Source organism: Pistacia vera, unplaced genomic scaffold (genome assembly GCF_008641045.1).
Source record: "Pistacia vera cultivar Batoury unplaced genomic scaffold, PisVer_v2 Contig524, whole genome shotgun sequence".
In the NCBI taxonomy this organism is placed as follows: domain Eukaryota; kingdom Viridiplantae; phylum Streptophyta; class Magnoliopsida; order Sapindales; family Anacardiaceae; genus Pistacia; species Pistacia vera.
The window spans coordinates 1-20,590 of NW_022196362.1; the positions used below are offsets into that span (position 1 = coordinate 1).

Consider the following 20,590-nt stretch of genomic DNA (forward strand, 5'->3'; position numbering starts at 1 on the left):
TTAGAGGGACTGTGATAATCACCCCCATTCAAGATAACGAAATACAAGGGTTAGTCAATGAGAAACGGAAACAAAGAAATTTATTTAAGTATTTCAGTCCTTTTCAAGGGGTAACTATGGAGGAGTAGGGAGTTTCCCCGAAAGCCGCGAGCCGAAAACTTCAACAGCGGGACGGACTTTGTTTAAAGACTTAATAATATTTACTCCGATTGAGAGGCACAGCTAATAACCATGTTTAAAATAATACAAATATCAAGCACTTAGGTTCAACCTTTCCCACTAATATTAGTGATGCAATAATATAATTGTTAAATATCATCCTACAAGCAATTTGCTCATAAAAATAATGTTGTTTTCATCACCTTGTCTACATGTTATCTTTTGTTGGTGGTATCTTTGAACGGCATCATTCCTTTCTCATTCTCCTCCAACACATTGTTTATACCGAAACAATATAAATCATTTTTTTTTTTTTTTAATACTGAAGAAACATATTAAAATCATGTCTTTTATGACCTTTAATAAGGAAATATATTATGATATCAGAAATCAGAATGATAACATTTTTCTGTTGCTATTCCCTCGAATAATGACATTACCTTGTGGGTCACTGATTGCCATTGGTAACTTGAAGAAGGGGTTGGACTTGCGGTGGTTAAGAAAGCTTTTCCATTCTTCACTATTGTAAATGTAGGAAATGGGGTCATGGTTTCGTCTGTTTTTATTTACGCTCTGTTTTTAATTTGTTGAAGAAGATCATATTCCAAGCTTGGCTGCAGTAGACTCCAAGCCTAGTCATCAGCCTCGTGATTCCAATTCCCATCTGTACTTTCTACATTTCAACCAATATACTATCCAAGTCGCTTTCCTATCAAGATTTTTAATTCACAGGCTGACGTTAAATTCACAATTTAATATATTATGAGGTTTGTTGCCATTTCATTATAGGACTAAATAATTCAAGTTTAGTCCAACTATTGCTTAGTCGGATTGATAGAGTTTAACAATAGTTTAATTTCTAATCTAATAATCAAGCCACTCGTATTCTTGTTGAAGAAAATCTCTCAACCATGGTTACCGTGTTCAAATGGTTATAATGTTTCAAGGTTCCCTGTTTCAGAGCATTGCTTTTGTCATAGTCGGCGTGTTTTCTCTTGATTTCTTTAATATCTTACTTTAGATTTCCACATCTGCAACAAGAATTGTTTTAGTTTGGCTCGGTCTTCTCTTCACACCTGCCTCTATTTTTTCATCCATTCCACCTATTTCTTCCTTCGAGTAGCTTCTCTAGTTTATATTCAGTATGCCAACTTGTGTTCAACTGTTCAAATTAACTTGAAGAATTATTTGATAGTTTTAGCTTGATTTTACCTTTCTGCTTTTTCTGGGTTCCATTATCTTCATCACTTATATATAGCTTAATTGCCTGGAACGTCTTGTGGGTTTGGACACACTTCTGTACAAAGAGCACTTTCAGAGGTGTTTTGGCAGGGTATTTTCAGCATACATACCTCTGTTTTTCCTCCCAAATATTGTCTCTTATTCATTATACCTGCCCGAATTATCGGTTATTGGCTCATAAACAAACCTATTTTGTATGTTTATGAGAGGTGCAGATAATTAGAATTATGGGGAGGAACACTGCGGAGCAGATTGTTTCACATGCTGGATCTAAGGTATCAATTTAAAATTCAATATCACTGATCATACTTGATTTAGAGGCTGTTTTTACAAAGTTATCATCGCAAAAGCTTCAGAAATTCTGATTGAAACTTTGACTGTTTAGGACTTGACGGACGGTGAATATAAAGGATCCCTTTTTGCTTCTGTTCCCAAATCACCGATAGAAAATGGCAGAGCAAGCAGTATGGTTATCAAGGTACAAATTTCAGCTTCAATTGATTTCTCGTTTTATGAGTTCCTCCAAATTTCTGTCTCTAATTAATAATTTTGATTAAACAGAAAGCACATACTGTTATTCCTGCACATATCGTAGCTGAAGCCATATCAACACTCCATGGACTTGACCTCAGATGGTCAGGTCCAATCACACCAACAGAAATGCAATATGTTGAACAATATGTCTTGGCAAAGTACCCTCAATATGCTGGCCTTGTTGAAGGAGAAAAAGTAGATCTCTCTAGTCTTTGTATCAGTGAAGAGACCTCAGAAATCGCTCCTGAAGACAAGCGAAAGTCGCCTAGAAGTGGTGGTTTTAGAGATCCCTCCACACCCTCCTCTGGGAGCAATCTCCCTGATTTAGACAGAACCCAGTTGGAGCCATCAAGATTGCTAGATATACTCACCAAGAAATCCTCTTTTCCTGGAAGTTTCATCTCAATTCCTGAAATCCAAGCTCGAAACAAAGTTTTGAATCATTGTGGATTACCTGATAGTGAGTATCTTGTTCTTTTCACTCCAAACCACAAGGATGCAATGATGTTAGTTGGGGAAAGCTACCCTTTCTTCAGAGGTAACTTCTACATGAGCATTATTGGTGAAGAAATGGATTACGTAAGAGAATTTGCCAGTTTCAAAGAATCAAAAGTTATATTGGCACCAGAGACATGGTTGGACTTGAGGATCAAGGGATCACAGCTTAGCCAGTATTTTAGGAGAAAATGCAAGCACACCCCAAAAGGGTTATTCTCATATCCAGCTGATGTCAATGGGACACGTTATTCAATGCATTGGGTTTCAGAAGCTCACAGGAACTCATGGCATGTTCTGCTTGACGCCACTGCATTTGTTGTTGGGAAGGATCGGCTAAATCTTGCGCTTCACAGGCCTGATTTTGTGTTATGTAGTATTGAAAATACACATGCACAGCCTTCAAGGATCACTTGTCTTCTCATCAGGAGGAAATCCTTTGATACTTCAACAACAATTTCAACTCAGGCCAATAAGTGACAAGGGGTGTGCTTATACATAAGTATGTTTAATGTGTTTAAACTTTGTTGAAAACATGTTTGAATTTTGGAGATCCAAGAGAGTAAATATTAGTTTTGCTAATGAAATGAATAATCTTTCAGAGAAAATAGAATCCTAATTGACAACATGTAATCAATTTTCAAGGAAAGTGGCGTTACAATATCTTAATGAGAGTAGGGAGTAAAGTTGTCCTCAAAAGTCGGAAGCTCATTCTTCATAGTAATTTGGTCTTCTCTAGCTAATAATCGTTGCATTAATTGCAATTAATTAAAGATCATATAAATAAAACCTGTAACAATTGAAAAACAGAGAAGATAACCTATGGCCCCAATTATAAGCAGCACTGAGGCATTCAATTTAAAGAACATATAACCTATGGCCCCAATTATACGCAGCACTGAATCATTCAATTTAAAGAACATTAAAACTTATTGATCCAGTCCATGCAAAATATTATCATCAAAGACTTGCATCTCGTTTACCTTGCTGGATCCTTTATGTATGAGATTAATGTACCGCTTATACTGTCTACATGGGAAAAGAGAGCATCTCAATTTGGAGAAAATACAACATTAAATGGGAGAGAAAAAAACAAATAGAACAAACTACTAGATACATAAACAAACTAATAATTATAGAGAAGCAAGTACAGTTTGCCCAGTTTGTCCATAAAACAAACATTAGTCCTTTAATACTAACATGCAAGATGAAAAGAGTGCCACTCATGCTAAGCCTACAATTCCTCAAAACATAATACATTGCCAAAGAAACAGATTTGCCGCTTCTGTGATCAATACTTTCTTCTCCCATCACCTTCTGTGATCACATCTTTAAAGGCTCCACCGCTGGGAATCATAGGAAGGACATGCTCTTGATGGGGAACAATGACATCCAGAAGGTATGGTCCAGGAGTGTCCAACATTGTCTGAATTGCAGCTCTAAGATCTTCCTTCCTTGTGACACGTGCTGCAGGGATTCCACAGGCTTCTGCAAACTTCAACATATTTGGGAATATTTCTGACTCTCTTGATGGATCTCCCAGATATGTATGAGCCCTGTTTGCCTTGTAAAACCTATCCTCCCATTGCACCACCATGCCCAAGTGCTGATTATTCAACAGCATTATCTTAATGGGGAGATTCTCTACCTTGATAGTTGCCAGTTCCTGGACATTCATAATAAAACTCCCATCACCATCAATATCTACCACAACTGCACCAGGGTTTGCAACAGCAGCTCCAATAGCAGCAGGCAATCCAAAACCCATAGCTCCTAGTCCTCCAGATGTTAACCACTGGCGAGGTCTCTTATACTTGTAAAACTGAGCAGCCCACATCTGATGCTGCCCGACACCAGTACTAATAATTGCGTTTCCATCAGTTAACTCATCAAGAACCTGAATTGCATACTGTGGAGGAATCGCTTCCTCAAACGTCTTAAAACTCAATGGGTATTTTGCTTTCTGCTCATCAAGCTCCTCCCTCCAAGCCGAAAAATCAAACTTAACACTACCAGCTTTACTCTCCAACAACTTGTTTATTCCCTTTAACGCCAACTTCACATCTCCACAGACTGACAAGTGAGGCTGCTTATTCTTGCCAATCTCAGCTGAATCAATATCAATGTGAACAATCTTGGCTCGGCCAGCAAAAGCCTCAAGCTTCCCTGTCACCCGGTCATCAAACCTAACCCCAAATGCAAGCAACAAATCACTTTTATCTACAGCATAATTAGCATAAACAGTCCCATGCATTCCAAGCATTTGCAATGATAACTTGTCAGAACTAGGATATGAACCCAGACCCATCAAAGTACTAGCTACAGGTATCCCCGTGAGTTCAACAAACCTCCTTAACTCCTCACTAGAATTCAAACACCCACCACCAACATACAACACTGGTTTCTGCGACTCCGATACCAACCTCACAATCTGCTCCAACAGTTCCTCATTGGGGTCTTTAGGCAATCTAGACGTATAACCAGGCAATCTAATTTGTTGGTTCCAATTAGGAACCGCCAACTGTTGTTGAATATCTTTGGGTACGTCAATCAAAACCGGGCCGGGCCGACCCGAGGTTGCTAAGAAAAATGCCTCACTAACAATCCTAGGAATGTCATCAACATCAAGCACAAGATAATTATGTTTTGTAATAGACCGAGTTACCTCCACAATTGGGGTCTCTTGAAACGCGTCCGTACCGATCATCCTACGTGGCACCTGGCCAGTGATTGCTACCACCGGAACGCTATCGAGAAGCGCGTCAGCGAGTCCGCTCACTAAATTGGTGGCACCGGGTCCTGACGTGGCAATACAAACTCCAGGTTTTCCTGAGGAACGCGCGTACCCCTCAGCAGCAAAGACTCCACCTTGCTCGTGGCGAGGGAGAACGTTCCGAATGATATTAGAGCGCGTGAGAGCTTGATGGATCTCCATTGAAGCCCCACCAGGGTAAGCGAAGACATCAGTGACACCCTCGCGTTCGAGAGCTTCAACAAGGATGTCGGCACCCTTGCGGGGTTCATCGGGCGAAAATCTGGGAGGAAGTTTTGTTAATGGGATTGTTGTTGTCGGTGTTGGGGTTGTGGTGGAAGCTGAAGTGGCGAAGGGTTTGGGGACAGAGTTTGTGATGTGGAGAGAGGGGTTTTGGCGGGTATAAGAAACGGGGAGAATGGATCTTGAAACGGGTAATGAAGATTTGTTATTGTTAGTAGTAGTGGAGGAGATGAACGATGAGGGCTTGATGAAAGCGGCGCGAGTGGCGGAAGAAGAAGCCGCCATTGTAGAATACATGCACAAGACAACGGAGGCTGCTGCAATTGGAGGGGTTTTGTGTGTGCGGCGAGAGAGGGAGATTTCAGGGTGGCCACGAATCCTTTAAAATAGATTCAATGGGGAGAAGATATTAGATTTACGATATTATCCCTAAGAATTTGTTTGTCTTTTTTGGGTAAGCATGGAAATTGAAAGTTGTGTGGTTTATTTATCTAGTGTTGGTAGACTGTTATGTCTTTTTGTTCATTTTTAATTACTTTAGATTCGTATCAGACCAAGCTATATTTATCCTCTGTATTTTATTATAATTATTATTATATATTTTACCAGCGATCATGTGACACTGCTTGTTTGTTTCTGTAATATTACCAAGTTGACAACACTATCAGGGGACGTTTGGTTGGGGTTATGCGAGATTATTAAGGTTAAGTCATCTTATATTATTTGATTATCATGTTTGATTATCAAGTAATATAAGATATCGATAATCTTCAAACCGTTTGGATTGGGGGTAAATAAGATAATGGGGATAATATTCGTTTATTTTGTAAAGTTCATGTGTTTGATTTGTAAGTAATAAAATATTACCGTAATCTTTTATTGCAAATAGTTGTTACTGTTGGTAATGTGAGGGTAATCTTATTATCTTGCTAGAGGCTGTTATTAAAACATTATCGGGGTAATATGATTTTTCTTCCCATTTTGCCCTTAATTAAAAACTATTTCGGATACAATTGCCCTCAAATATCTACCAAAAAACAATTAGCCCAACCCTTTTACATTTGAGAAATTAGTTAAAGCACTCCAGCCACAAAAAAGTTTAAAAGTTAATAAAATATCCCCATCCACCCAAGACCACCGCTGGCCATGACTCACCACTGTCGACTGCCGGCGTCAGTTACCGTAATGGTGCACGACTGGCAGAATCTGGCTGGTTGTGTGCCGATAAGGCTTTTTTCGGCCATGGATGATAGATCCATGGCCGAAAACGGCCAAATTTGACATTTCTATGGCCGTCTCACGGCTAAAGATCTGGTTGTGAAAAGGCTAGATCTTTGGCTGAAGATCTGGCCTTTCCACTACCAGATCTATGGCCATTTCATAGCCACATCTTTGGCCGTGAAATGACCATAGATCTGGCTGTGAAAAAGCCATGAATTTGTGATCCATGGCCATTTCCGGCCTTGTCGACACACGACCGACCATATACGGCCAATCGTGCACCATTCCGTCGACTATTTACGATGGCCGGTAGTGGTGGCTGGCTACCGGTAGTGGCTTGGTGTGGGTGGGGGTGATTTTGCTATAAATTAAAGTTTTATATGGCTGGGGTGTTTTAGCAAAATTTTAAATGTAGAGGGTTAAAAGTAATTCAAAAAATAATAATAAAAAATGCTATTATATTAATATTTAAAAAGGAGGGCAATTTAGTAATCTATATAACATACCTATCTATTTGTCCTCCCAACCAAACATATTATTCACCAATTTTTTCGAACCAACCAAACACATTTTCTACACATTCCAGTAATTTTCAAGGTGATATTTCTTTCCGTTAATATAATATACCCCTATCATAAAACATTATATGATTCAAACGCCCCCATAATAGTTACTATTGGTAATACAAGAGGTAATATGATTACCTTTATTTTCTTAGGTATTCTAAGATTACCAGAGTTATCTTTTTTTGTTACAATTTTATCACTTATTAATAAAATTTTAAGACAATAATGCCCTTATTTTTAAATTTATTTACATAAACATAGCTTTTAATTAACTTTTTGGACAAAATTACCCTTGAATTTAAAACAAATTGCATCTCACCCAAGCCACCAACCCCACCCACTTGCCACGGGCAACCACTGCGGCGGCCAGCCACCGTCGGAACAGCGCATGGAAGGCCAAAAATGGCCTCCATGCGTCGATATGGCCATTTGCGGCCAGATATTTGGCCGAAAATGGCCAGATCCGTCATCGATTTGGTCGTCAACGGCCAGATCAATGGCCATTGACGACCAAATCTGTCACGTCTGGCCATTTTCTGCCTTCCGTGCACCGTTAGGTTGTCGGCGGCCTACGGTGGTTGCCCGCGGCCGTCAGTGGCTGCGTTGGTAGGGGTGCTTTGTTGATTTTCCAAACTTTTATTATGGGGTTGTTTTTGCTAAGTTTTTAAATGCAGGGGAGTTATATAATCCAAATAATAATCAATTAAAAAATAATATAATAATAATATTTAATTATAGGACAATTCAGTAATTTAAATAATATACCCACCAATTTATTCTTCCCAATCAAACATATTAATATAACATACCTACCAATTAATCAAACACATTTTCTTAAAAATTCCTAGTAATCTTCAAGGTAATCTAACTTTTCAGTAATCCAATATTCCCTGAAACAAACGCCCTCTTAGAGACATATAAGTGCATTTGCTAAAAAATGACTTCATTGAGTAAGAGAGTACTCTCTAATCGTTTACTCTCTTTGGCGAGTAAAAATATTTGTCCCAATTGCGTTTGGCCAAACTCTCTATATTTACGTTCTTTACGTTAAAATAAATTTCAACTTTCTATCTTACTCAAAGATTTGAATACCGATTAATTGTAAATATTTGACAATAAGAAAGTACTCTCTAATCTGTCTAATAATCTCAACTGAATTCCAAATGAATTATCAACTTATTCAGATTCTTGGGGCAAGTTAGCTAGTTCAATAATGGTCTAATTTTACGAGTGATCTTGAACTTGAGCTTCATATTTTACCTCCTTGAATGTACCATCATAGCCCAAACTAAAAGCAGACAAGTATATGGAGCAAAAACAAATGAATTAATGCTAATGTTGCCTGCAACTAGAGCTGGGCAGGGACCAGTCCCAAACGGGCCCAGCAGACAAGTATATGGAGCAAAAACAAATGAATTAATGCTCATGTTGCCTGCAACTAGAGCTGGGCAGGGACCAGTCACTCATGGGCCTGGTACCGATCCCAGGCCCATGAGAAAAACCAGGACCCGGACCAGGCCCAGGCTTGGTCGGGACTGGTCCTATGGGCCTAGGACCGGTCCTATGGGTTTGGATAATTTTTTTCCCCCCTGATATTTTTTTTATATTTTAGGGGCGAAATGAAGTTTTATAGAGGTTTTTAGTATTTTTTAGGGGTTGATTAGTAGGTTTCTAAAAAATTTAATTAATTTTAAAAAATAATAAATTAATAGTTAATTTTAATTTTTAACATAGATATAATATTCACATTTCACACATTCACAAATAAACAATTAAATAATTTTTTTTTTTATTAAATTATTCATCTTCAATTTCATCGTCAACACTAGTTACATTATTCAAATCTGTATTCCTAAAGAGTTCGAGTAGTTCGGGATCTTCAGGATGTTGTTGTAGTCTTCTTTCTGCATGAGTCCAATCCTGTAAACACGTTATTACTTCAATCATCTCATCGGTTAAAGAACATCTTCTGTCTTCAACAATCCGACCACTCGTTAAAAATGTTGACTCGAATGCAATTGTAGAAACCGGCACAGATAAAATGTCACATGCCATTTGGGATATAATGGGGAATCGACTTTCATGTTGGTTCCACCATTGAAGAATATCCATGTCAAGTTGGTCCTTCATCGTCATAAAGGTCAGGTCCACCTGTAGGTAGCGAGTCAGCTCATTTGGTCTATGTATGTACGAGCTGGAGCTTCCGTCACGTTCCACATACGCCCACTTGCTCAATCCTTGAGGGGGGGCTGCATCAAGGTCCTGATCGCCTCTCCTAGACGTTCCACTTCCACTTCCATTGTACTTATTCTCATATAAAGAAAAAAGCCTATCCAATTTGGGTTTAAAGTCAATCAAATAAGACGTATAATCATATCCTAAATGCCGGCCTAACTCAGTAATTACACCGTTAACTATAGATAATTTAAACCTATGATCTAGAAAAAGGCCTAATCCATATAAGAATGGAATATTTAATCAATATCTCTTATATTTTTCTTCCATACTTAAAACAATTTCATGTAAAATGTTATCATATCTATATTGAGCAAAAGTTTTAGCAATTTGAACTAAAATATCTAACACTAAATTAGTAGTTGGATAATAAATACCACTTAATGTATTAGTAGCATCATAAAAATGTTTAAGAAATGAATAAAAAAGTTCACAAACCGCCTAATCATCATAGTTGACAACTTCCTCTGGATAGTTCTTCCGGTTGACGAAATCTGTAATTTGTTTCGCGGTTGGCAAAGCTTTTTCCAACATCAAGTAGGTAGAGTTCCAACGGATAGGCATGTCTGTACATAACTTCAAAGGTCGAACCGGTGGCTCCTCTTGCTTACAATATTTGACGTACTCCTGCCATCTTTTATTGCTACCGCCGACGATAAATCCGATAGCTCTACGCACCCTCTCAATCCTTGAATGTATAGTATCTAAACCTGCTTTAACTATCAAATTGATGATGTGACAAGCACATCTCTGGTGATAAAATTTGCCTTCACCAAGCGGATCCAATTTCTTTTCAAATAAAGATATTGTCGCGGTGTTAGCAGTTGCATTATCAAGCGTTAGCGCTACAACTCTATCAGTTAATAAATATTCTTGCAAAACTTCAAGAATCGTAAAATAAATAGTTTCAGCACTATGTTTTTCATATAATGGTTTAAAACCTATCAATTTTTGTTGTAAACCCCAATTATGATCTAAGAAATGTACTGTGACAGTTAAAAAATCGGTTTTTGATCTACAAGCCCATATGTCTGATGTAAGTACAATAGATATATTCCTAAAATTTTGAAATTCGTTTTTAAGTTTATTATTTATTTTGTTATAAAGTTTTAGTATATCTCTTCTACTTGTACTTCTACTAACAGGGGTATATGCTGGACAAAATGCAGTTTTAACCATATTAACAAAAAAAGGATTTTCAGATAAACAAATGGGAGAGTCCGTAGCAACTATATATCTTGCTATTTCCTCTCGTGCAACATGTGTATTGTATTGCCATGTTGAGAGAGTTGAGGATTGTGGATTAAAATTAAGTTGAGTTTGAATTTGTCTACCTGATCCGCTTGAAGATGCATTTATTTGGGGATGCTTCTTCTCTATGTGTCGTCGCATCGTCGAAGTCCACTTCTCAGCGCCAATAATGGTTCCACATAAATTACATATCCCACACGATTCTTCCCCCTCCCTATTTGTCTTTGGCCGTTTTGATTTGGCGAAGTATCGTCAGACATCGGACACGAGCCTCTTTGACAGTCGGGGGGATTGGGCTATGCCCGTGCCCGTTGACTCGCAGCTCGCATGTGTTTGGTTACACCTCGTCCCGACCGAATGTGGTTGTGAAATTGCAGTTGCTTCTTCTGAAGGAAATTGTGAAAATTGATTGAAGCCTTCAATTTCTTCAGTGGATGGAACGTAAAACTCGTTTGGGGAAGACATCATAAATTTATGATAAAATAATAAATAATTAAAATGAAAAGAAATTAAATAATAATATGAAATTATGATGATATTGAAAAATAGAAAAACATTTGAATAATATAAATAAATTATATGAATAAATTATAAATATAAATTGAATGAGAAATTGATTGGAGATTTGGAGTAGAGAGATTGAGAGAATGAAAGAATGAGAGATTGATTGGTGTGAAAAAAATAAAAGATTTTAGGGTTATTTATAGTGTAGTTGTGGGGAGGAAAATGAAAAAAAAAATTATAATTAATAATATAATTATAACCGTTGGCAGCCAACGATTATAAAAAGTTAAAATACTTTTTTTTTTTAATAAATTTTGTAAAATTTTCATTTTAGCCCTTATAATTTATACTTATTTAAAATTAATAAGGGGTTTAATATCATTTTACAGGGGACTAAAAAGATAAAATACAAAAAAAAAATTGGGCCCAGGCCTGGGCCTTGGAACTGGTCCCGTTTTGGGACCAGGCCTCCTAGGATCGGGTTTTGGGGCTAGGCTTTTGGGCCTGGTCCCAAATGCCCAGCTCTAATCGGTACTTTGAATGGACTTATAAACACGGTTGAATGGAACATTTGGGATCTCTTTGAAGCTGTTTTATCTTGATGGTTGCAGGTAGAGATGGGCATTTGGGACTGGGCCTAAAAACCTAGCCCCAAAACCCGGTCCTAGGACTAGTCATAGGAAACGAGACCAGGCCTAAGGAGGAGGGCCCGAGCCTGGGCCCAATTTTTTTTGTATTTTATCCTTTTAGTCCCTTGTAAAATTACATTAAACCCCTTATTAATTTTAAATAAGTATAAATTACAAGGACTAAAATAAAATTTTACAAAATTTATTTAAAACAAAAAAAGTATTTTAACTTTTTATAACCGTTGGCTGCCAACGATCACAGCAACCAACGGTTATAATTATATTATTAATTATAAGTTTTTTTTTTTTCATTTTCCTCCCCACAACTACACTATAAATAACTCTAAAATCTTTTATTTTTTTCACACAAATCAATCTCTCATTCTTTCATTCTCTCAATCTCTCTACTCCAAATCTCCAATCAATTTCTCATTCAATTTATATTTATAATTTATTCATATAATTTATTTATATTATTCAAATGTTTTTCTATTTTTCAATATCATCATAATTTCATATTATTATTTAATTTCTTTCCATTTTAATTATTTATTATTTCATCATAAATTTATAATGTCTTCCCCAAATGAGTTTTACGTTCCATCCACCGAAGAAATTGAAGCCTTCAATCCATTTTCACCATTTCCTCCAGAGGATGCAGCTGTAATTCCACAACCACATTCGGCCGGGACGAGGTGTAGCCAAACACATGTGAGCTGCGAGTCAACGGGCACGGACATAGCCCAACCCCCCCGACCGTCAAAGAGGGTCGTGTCCGATGTCTGGCGATACTTCACCAAATCAAAACGGCCAAAGACAAATGGGGAGGGGGAAGAATCGTGTGGGATATGTAATTTATGTGGAACCATTATTGGCGCTGAGAAGGGGACTTCGACGATGCGACGACACATAGAGAAGAAGCATCCCCAAATAAATGCATCTTCAAGCGGATCAGGTAGACAAATTCAAACTCAACTTAATTTTAATCCACAATCCTCAACTCTCTCAACATGGCAATACAATACACATGTTGCACGAGAGGAAATAGCAAGATATATAGTTGCTACGGACTCTCCCATTTGTTTATCTGAAAATCCTTTTTTTGTTAATATGGTTAAAACTGCATTTTGTCCATCATATACCCCTGTTAGAAGAAGTACAAGTAGAAGAGATATACTAAAACTTTATAACAAAATAAATAATAAACTTAAAAACGAATTTCAAAATTTTAGGAATATATATATTGTACTTACATCAGACATATGGGCTTGTAGATCAAAAACCGATTTAACTGTCACAGTACATTTCTTAGATCATAATTGGGGTTTACAACAAAAATTGATAGGTTTTAAACCATTATATGAAAAACATAGTGCTGAAACTATTTATTTTACAATTCTTGAAGTTTTGCAAGAATATTTATTAATTGATAGAATTGTAGCGCTAACGCTTGATAATGCAGCTGCTAACACCGCGGCAACCTCTTTATTTGAAAAGAGATTGGATCTGCTTGGTGAAGGCAAATTTTATCACCAGAGATGTGCTTATCACATCATCAATTTGATAGTTAAAACAGGTTTAGATGCTATACATTCAAAGATGGAGAGGGTGCATAGAGCTATCGGATTTATCGTCGACGGTAGCAATAAAAGACAGCAGGAGTACGTCAAATATTGTAAGCAAAAGGAGCCACCGGTTCGACCTTTGAAGTTATGTACAGACATGCCTATCCGTTGGAACTCTACCTACTTGATATTGGAAAAAGCTTTGCCAACCGCAAAACAAATTACAGATTTCGTCAATCGGAAGAACCATCCAGAGGAAGTTGTCAACTATGATGATTGGGCGGTTTGTGAACTTTTTTATTCATTTCTTAAAATTTTTTATTATGCTACTAATATATTATTTGGTATTTATTATCCAACTACTAATTTAGTGTTAGATATTTTAGTTCAAATTGCTAAAACTTTTGCTCAATATAGATATGATAACATTTTACATGAAATTGTTTTAAGTATGGAAGAAAAATATAAGAAATATTGGTTAAATATTCCGTTCTTATATGGATTAGTCATTTTTCTAGATCCTTGGTTTAAATTATCCGTAGTTAACAGTAGAATTACTGAGTTAGGCCGGCATTTAGGATATGATTATGCGTCTTATTTGATTGACTTTAAACACAAATTGGATATGTTTTTTTCTTTATATGAGAACAGGTACAATGGAAGTGGAAGTGGAAGTGGAAATGGAAGTGGAACGTCTAAGAGAGGCGATCAGGACCTTGATGCAGCCCCCCCTCAAGGATCGAGCAAGTGGGCATTGAAGATGAATAATTTAATAAAAAAAAATTATTTAATTGTTTATTTGTGAAGCGTGAATGTGTGAAATGTGAATATTACATTTATGTTAAAAATTAAAATTAACTATTAATTTATTATTTTTTAAAATTAATTAAATTTTTAGAAACTTACTAATCAACCTCTAAAAAATACTAAAAACCCCCTATAAAACTTCATTTCACCCCTAAAATATAAAAAAATATCAGGGGGGGGAAAAAATTATCCAAACCCATAGGACCGATCCTGGGCCCATAGGACCAGTCCCGACCAGGCCTAGGGCCTGGTCCGGATCCTGGTTTTTCTCATGGGCCTGGGACCGGTCCCCTGCTGAACTCTAGTACTGATACATTTAACTAAAAAAAAGACAAATGTTTGCTCTATGCTAAGCACCTCTTTGGATACAAGTTGTAATTGGCTGGACTGATTCCATCCCCTAGCTATCTTCAATTTCGAACCAGGCTTGCAAGTAAACAAAAACCAGTCTCAGTCTAATTGTAATACCGATAAGATTACAAGGAAACAATTTTGATGCTGTCATTTGTTAGAAGGAAAAGAAAAGAACAGAAAGCTTTGTCTACAACTTCCCGTTAATCTGACAGTGAAATCAAAGCATGTACAGAAATCCCATCAATTTCAAATTCAATTACCAATAAACACATTTAGTAAAGAAACTTGAACCATTTTCACATAACTCAACAATATCAAATCACCAGCAGAAAAGACCCAAGGACAAGGAAAATCAAGCAATTACTTTTCCTCATCACTAGGGAAGATATAAATGGTGTGGCTCAAACTAAAGTTCAATCACCCTTCAATGACTACAATAACATCTGGTTGCTGAAGTGGGAATGCCCACATCAATCCACCAATGCCATAATTATCAAATCTCCAGGTGACTCTAATCATTTGCACTTGAATTTTACTCCTGTCTGTTTACAGGAGATGAAAAGCCATTAATGAATTCACGATCTTTTCTAGAACCAATTTATAACTAGTGGGTCAACAAAACTAAACCTCTAAGTATCCTTCAATTCCTGGATACTCCACCTCAATAACAATACCACTAATAAATTGACAATCGAGTTTGACACAGGAACAAAAATACATTATATTCAGAGAAAAATAACCAAGGGATGGCATACTTATAATAAGCATGTCCTTCTAACCTTCAATGGCCAAATTAAAATAACATATGAATAGTAACAAGAAATCAATTTAGTAATATACAAGACATGACAGGTAATATTACAAAACACCCATTGTTCACTGAGTCAGTACCCTCTGGGTGGAAATTGCATTAGGCAACTTCATCCATAAAGATGGTTTCCAAGATTTCATTAACAATTACCTGCCATTCCCAAAATCATCGAAACCCAAAAGAGACCTATAACTCCAAGTCTCCAACACCATCGACATAAAACTTATATCTAAGAATATTAAAATTATAATAACATAAGATTGGCAGAACCAAAACGTCAACCAATTCAAAATATCCAAATATCATACACACATCAATTATCCAACCAACCATGTAAATCCTAATTAAAGGAATACAATTAAAAAAGGAGAAGATAAAAATAGGAAGAATTACCTAAGCAGAACCAACGATGATGTTGTTAATGGGAATGAAGATCATTTTAACGAAAAATCCAACAAATCCCATCACCACAAATCCAATGGCGGTACGGAACGCGACTTTAGTGAATTCTACACACCAAAACAAAACCCTAATTTCAGAACTACAAAAACATAAACCAAATAAATATACACAAATAAGTAAAGAAATAAATAAATAGACCTTTGCGATCAGGCTTGTGGCAACGCTTGACAAGGCGGACGCTGCCCTTGGAGAATTCTCTGAGAGGATCCATGACGGAGTCTAGAGTGTCCATTTCTGATATGTTTATGCAGATCTGAAAATTAAAGAAGAAGGTTGAAGGCGGTGATTGTTTGGGGCACGTTCAGTGCGTAATGTCAAATGCTTTTCCGATTTTTGTTTGTTACTGTGTCTGTAACCAGTCAAAATTGCTGTGGTGGACTCTGATTTTTGTATGACCAAACTGACCCTTAACGTTTAGGGGGTATTTGACATTATTAGGGGAAACTGATCTTATATTACTTGATTATCATGTTCGGTTATCAAGTAATATAAGATACCGGTAATCTTTAAATACCAATAGTGGTTATTATGGTTACTATAGTTAATATTGAATTACCAGAGTTATTTTTTTTGTTACAATTTTATCCCTTATTAATAAAAATTTTGGACAATAATGCCCCTATTTTAAAAGAAATTTACATTAATATCCTATTTCAATTTTACCCTTGTTCAATTAAAATTTTGGACAATAATGCCCTTATATTTAAAACAATTTACAGACCACCACTACCACACAGCCACCACCGTCGACAGCGGGCCAAACACCACGGACCGCCGCCGGAAAGTCGTCGGAGTCCCTAAAAAAGAACGAGATTCGGTGGGAGGCTCCGGGAGGCTTCAATATGGCCAGAAACAGCCATCTCGGAGCCTCTTAGTCACGGTGAGCTACTCACGGGGACTTTCGGAGACTTCCGGCGGTGGTTTGCGATGGCGACAGGCGGCGAGAAGAGGTGGGGGTGATTTCGTCATAAATTAAAGTTTTATATAAGCAGGGGTGTTTTAGCTAAATCTTAAATATTGGGGGTTAAAAAATTATTCAAAAATTAATAATAAAAATAATATTTAAAAAGGGGACAATTTAGTAATTTAAATAACATATCTACCAATTTATTCCCTATAACCAAACATATTAATATAACATATACACCAACTAACCAAACACATTTTCCTAAAGATTCCTAGTAATGTTCAAGGTAATCTATTTTTCCAGTAATCCAACATTCCCAGTAATCTAACATTCTCCGAACCAAACGCCCCCTTGGTGTAGTCTGGTGGTCTAAAAAGTTATTATTATTATTATTATTTAATAATTGTTAAAAGAATATAAAATATAATTTCGGGAAAGCAATTAATAAAATCACTAGATTGATAATGTAAAATCTAATATTATTTTGTTGGTTTGATTAATTCCTTATTAGAGTTATATATCACCAAGCAATTAAGTTAAAGTAGTATTACTTATGTCAAATACTTTGAAATAACAGAATATGTTTACTTATGGAAATAAAAAACAAGTGTTTTTTGGGGTAAGAAAAGATTTTTAAGTGTTATAGAGAATTATTGAAGATATTTTTACAAAACATTTGATACTTGTAGGATTGATGAAGACACAGGTAGATAGTGCATAAATGAGGATTCTAGATCGATCTGAGTTTAACCATTAATAAATATATATGATCAGGAAATAAAATCTAAAATTATTCTCTTACTTACTGTTATGCCTGGGAAATAAAGGGTTGACGTGGAGTCACGGACGAAACGTGGCCTGCTTCCGTCAGAATGGTAAGCGCACGTCAGGCCTGCCAAGCGCCCTGGAGCTCCCACGTGTCCGCTTACCTGCTCCAAATCGCGTAAAATCAGCTTGGGAAATGGGTAATGAGACATAAAGCCAGATTATGTCCTGACATTCACATCAACCCAAGGATTTAATGATGATTACACGCATTCAGCTTGGTATAAGAAGAGGAAGACCCCTTCATTAAGGGGATTCGATCATTTTGACATTTAAACTCCCTCTCTCTCTCTCTCAAAAGGAGGCTCTGTTTTTACTTTTCAATCATTTGTAAGTCAGTCCGCTTTAGCGACCTGACTCACCATATTAATACAAATCAGTGGATGTAGGATTTGCTACCTTAGCATCCGAACCACTTTAAAAGTTCTCATTGCATTCATTTCATATTGATAATCCATATTCACATGTGTCCCTTATCCAATCAACGCTGCACACGTGTCAATTAGTTGGTGCCTAAATCGCGCATCAACACTTACTATTTCCGATTTCGGTAATTGCTTTGTCATAATGCCTTTCCTAACTTGATTTCCAGAAACTGGAAATTTTAATTTCAAGTTAGATGCCGGAACCATTAATTTCACCTATAAATTAACTTCTTAATTAATGAATAAATCACAGTGTTGCATGTCTTTAAGTTTTAACAAGCTGTGTTTTTTTGCATCAGCAGAAAATTCATTCTTTCCCACAATTTCGTCAATGGATTCTTGGGTTGTAGCTGTGATATTTGTTTTTCTTCTTATTGTTTCATCAGGGCGTACAAGTGCAGATGATAACACAAGCTTTTATGAGAACTACAAACTCACCTGGGGATTCGGTCACGCCTTGCTTTCAAACCAAGAAAGAGAAATTCAGCTTTCTTTGTACTCCAATTCTGGTTGATCTTATTTTCACTCTCTTACACTCACAATAATGATTTTTCATGTCAATCTTCATTAATTTTACTTTGGCTTTTAGGGGGGGCTGGATTTGAGTCCAAGGTGCCATATGCATCAGGGTTCTTTCACATTAGAATGAAGATACCAGATAAAAACTCTAGTGGAGTTGTTGCAACTTTCTATGTGAGAATCTTTCATATATTTGCTTCTGCGTCCCATTTACTTCATATATGATTTAGAGACTAATCAAAGAGTAAGACTATCTATTATTTACAGATAACTTCACGTTCGGATAACCATGATGAGATAGATATTGAGATGTTGGGGAACAATGGACCACCTTGCAAATTACACACAAATTTGTTTACAAATGGTCGAGGGAATAGAGAGCAACGACTTAATCTTTGGTTTGATCCCACCAAAGATTTCCATTCTTACAGACTTCTTTGGAATGAACATCAAGTAGTGTAAGAAAATCTTTCCAATCTTTCTCTCTCACATATGTCAAACCAAATCAACTTTAAATATAATTAACAAATTGAGTTTTCAGGTTCTATGTTGACAATGTCCCGGTGAGGGTATTTAAGAATAACACAAAGATTGGAGTAAGCTACCACAGCCAATGTATATAATGGCAACAATCTGGAATGCAGAATGGGCATCTGCTAAGAAAATTAATTGGAGTCAAGCACCTTTCCAAGCCCACTACCAAGACTTCAGTGTAGCTGGCTGTGTAATACAAGACAACGACACTCAGCAATGTTACTCTTCAAAATTTTGGTGGAATAGTGAGAAATACTGGAGACTGAACCCGGATGAACAAAGATCATATGAGAATGTGAGGAGCAATTACTTGGTTTATGATTATTGCTCCGATAAGCGAAGGTTCCCAAACCAGCCACCAGAATGTCAAAGTAACCAGTAGAATAGACATTATAATAATAATATTTTTTTATTTTTTTTTGGGTATGGTAATTGGTGGCCATTCCTTGCCCTTGCTACAACTTGAACCAAAGGTCTTTTAACTCCTCAATAACAAGAATTTTAGAGAGATTAAATAAACAATATTTTTAATTTTAATGGGGCACTCGCATTGTTCCAATCTGTCAATTTTCTCTTATCTTCTTTAGGGCGAACGACTGCCACCTACCCAAGGTTTGTTGTAAAGACAATTTGGTATCCAAATAGTTTGGAAATGACAAATAAGTACCTTCTGTCATTCTCTGTTAGTGATTTCTGTCTGCTAAAGGGTACATTTCTTGAAAAGATTGGAATGCCCTTGAAAGTTTGCCACATCAATTAATGAATTTTTTTTCTTCTCCACTGTTCTGATTTTCTATTTCTTCTTCTCCATCACTCTTTTTTTGCTTCTTATTTTTTCTTCTCCATCGCTCTCTATTTGATGAAATAGATTGACAAAATCGCTTTTTTTTTTCCCCTTCTTCTCCAGCATTCTGAAATCTTCATTAATTGATGAGATTTCATTACAAAATCCATTAAAACGCTGACAAACCAAATCCTAACCCTAACCACCAAAACCATATAGAGTCCGGCACACCGCCATGTTGAATCTTCATTGGCTTGACGTCATCACGCCTTGCCAGACGCCAAATCACCGGCTTCGTGGTCCCCTGATCATGTTTTCTCTTTGACACTTGGTGATGTTTTGCTCCCCCCTTTCCCAATCCCTTGCCTCCCTTTCCTCTTCCTGACATTTTTGTTTTTTCTTCTGTTTTCTTTTTTTCTTACTCTTTGTTTGGATGTTTGTTGCATTTGGTGAAAGATAGAGAAGTAGTGTGGCTTCGCCAGAAAAAGTGTGAGTCTCTCTATATGGATCCCTAGTCCTATTTCAATTGAATTTATATTGACTTTGATTCTAATAGTTCATGGTGTCTATGATTATGAACGCATGTTGAGCAGCAAAATTTTAATGGGGTTCTGTTGTTATGGTTTGAGTTGTTATAAGCTGACTATAATTTCCAGTTTCACATAAGTTTTTCTGGTTTCTGAAGTGAAATATTCATCATCTCTGCTATTTTGGGACTTTGACTAGCTTTTTATGCGTTTATGGATAGTTGTCGAAACTATTAAGC

The 20,590-nt window shown here is 36.6% G+C and overlaps 3 protein-coding genes and 1 pseudogene across 3 annotated transcripts; 2 read left to right on the forward strand and 2 right to left on the reverse strand.

Moving 5' to 3' along the window:
• The first annotated feature begins 1,064 nt into the window (after positions 1 to 1,064).
• Positions 1,065 to 3,028, forward strand: LOC116106901. Its single transcript, XM_031393209.1, has 3 exons — positions 1,065 to 1,676; positions 1,787 to 1,879; positions 1,963 to 3,028. The coding sequence occupies exons 1-3, from the start codon at positions 1,629 to 1,631 to the stop codon at positions 2,908 to 2,910; spliced, it is 1,089 nt and encodes a 362-aa protein (XP_031249069.1). The 5' UTR covers positions 1,065 to 1,628; the 3' UTR covers positions 2,911 to 3,028.
• A 480-nt stretch (positions 3,029 to 3,508) lies between these two features.
• On the reverse strand, positions 3,509 to 5,710 carry LOC116106825 (acetolactate synthase 3, chloroplastic-like). The gene has a single exon (XM_031393141.1). The coding sequence runs from the start codon at positions 5,708 to 5,710 to the stop codon at positions 3,722 to 3,724; it is 1,989 nt and encodes a 662-aa protein (XP_031249001.1). The 3' UTR covers positions 3,509 to 3,721.
• A 10,051-nt stretch (positions 5,711 to 15,761) lies between these two features.
• Positions 15,762 to 16,062, reverse strand: LOC116106817 (protein transport protein Sec61 subunit gamma-like). Its single transcript, XM_031393134.1, has 2 exons — positions 15,969 to 16,062; positions 15,762 to 15,877 (listed from the first exon to the last, which is right to left on the reverse strand). Exons 1-2 carry the CDS (start codon positions 16,060 to 16,062, stop codon positions 15,762 to 15,764), a joined length of 210 nt encoding a protein of 69 aa, XP_031248994.1.
• A 2,256-nt stretch (positions 16,063 to 18,318) lies between these two features.
• On the forward strand, positions 18,319 to 19,422 carry LOC116106826 (annotated as a pseudogene).
• The last annotated feature ends 1,168 nt before the right edge of the window (positions 19,423 to 20,590 follow it).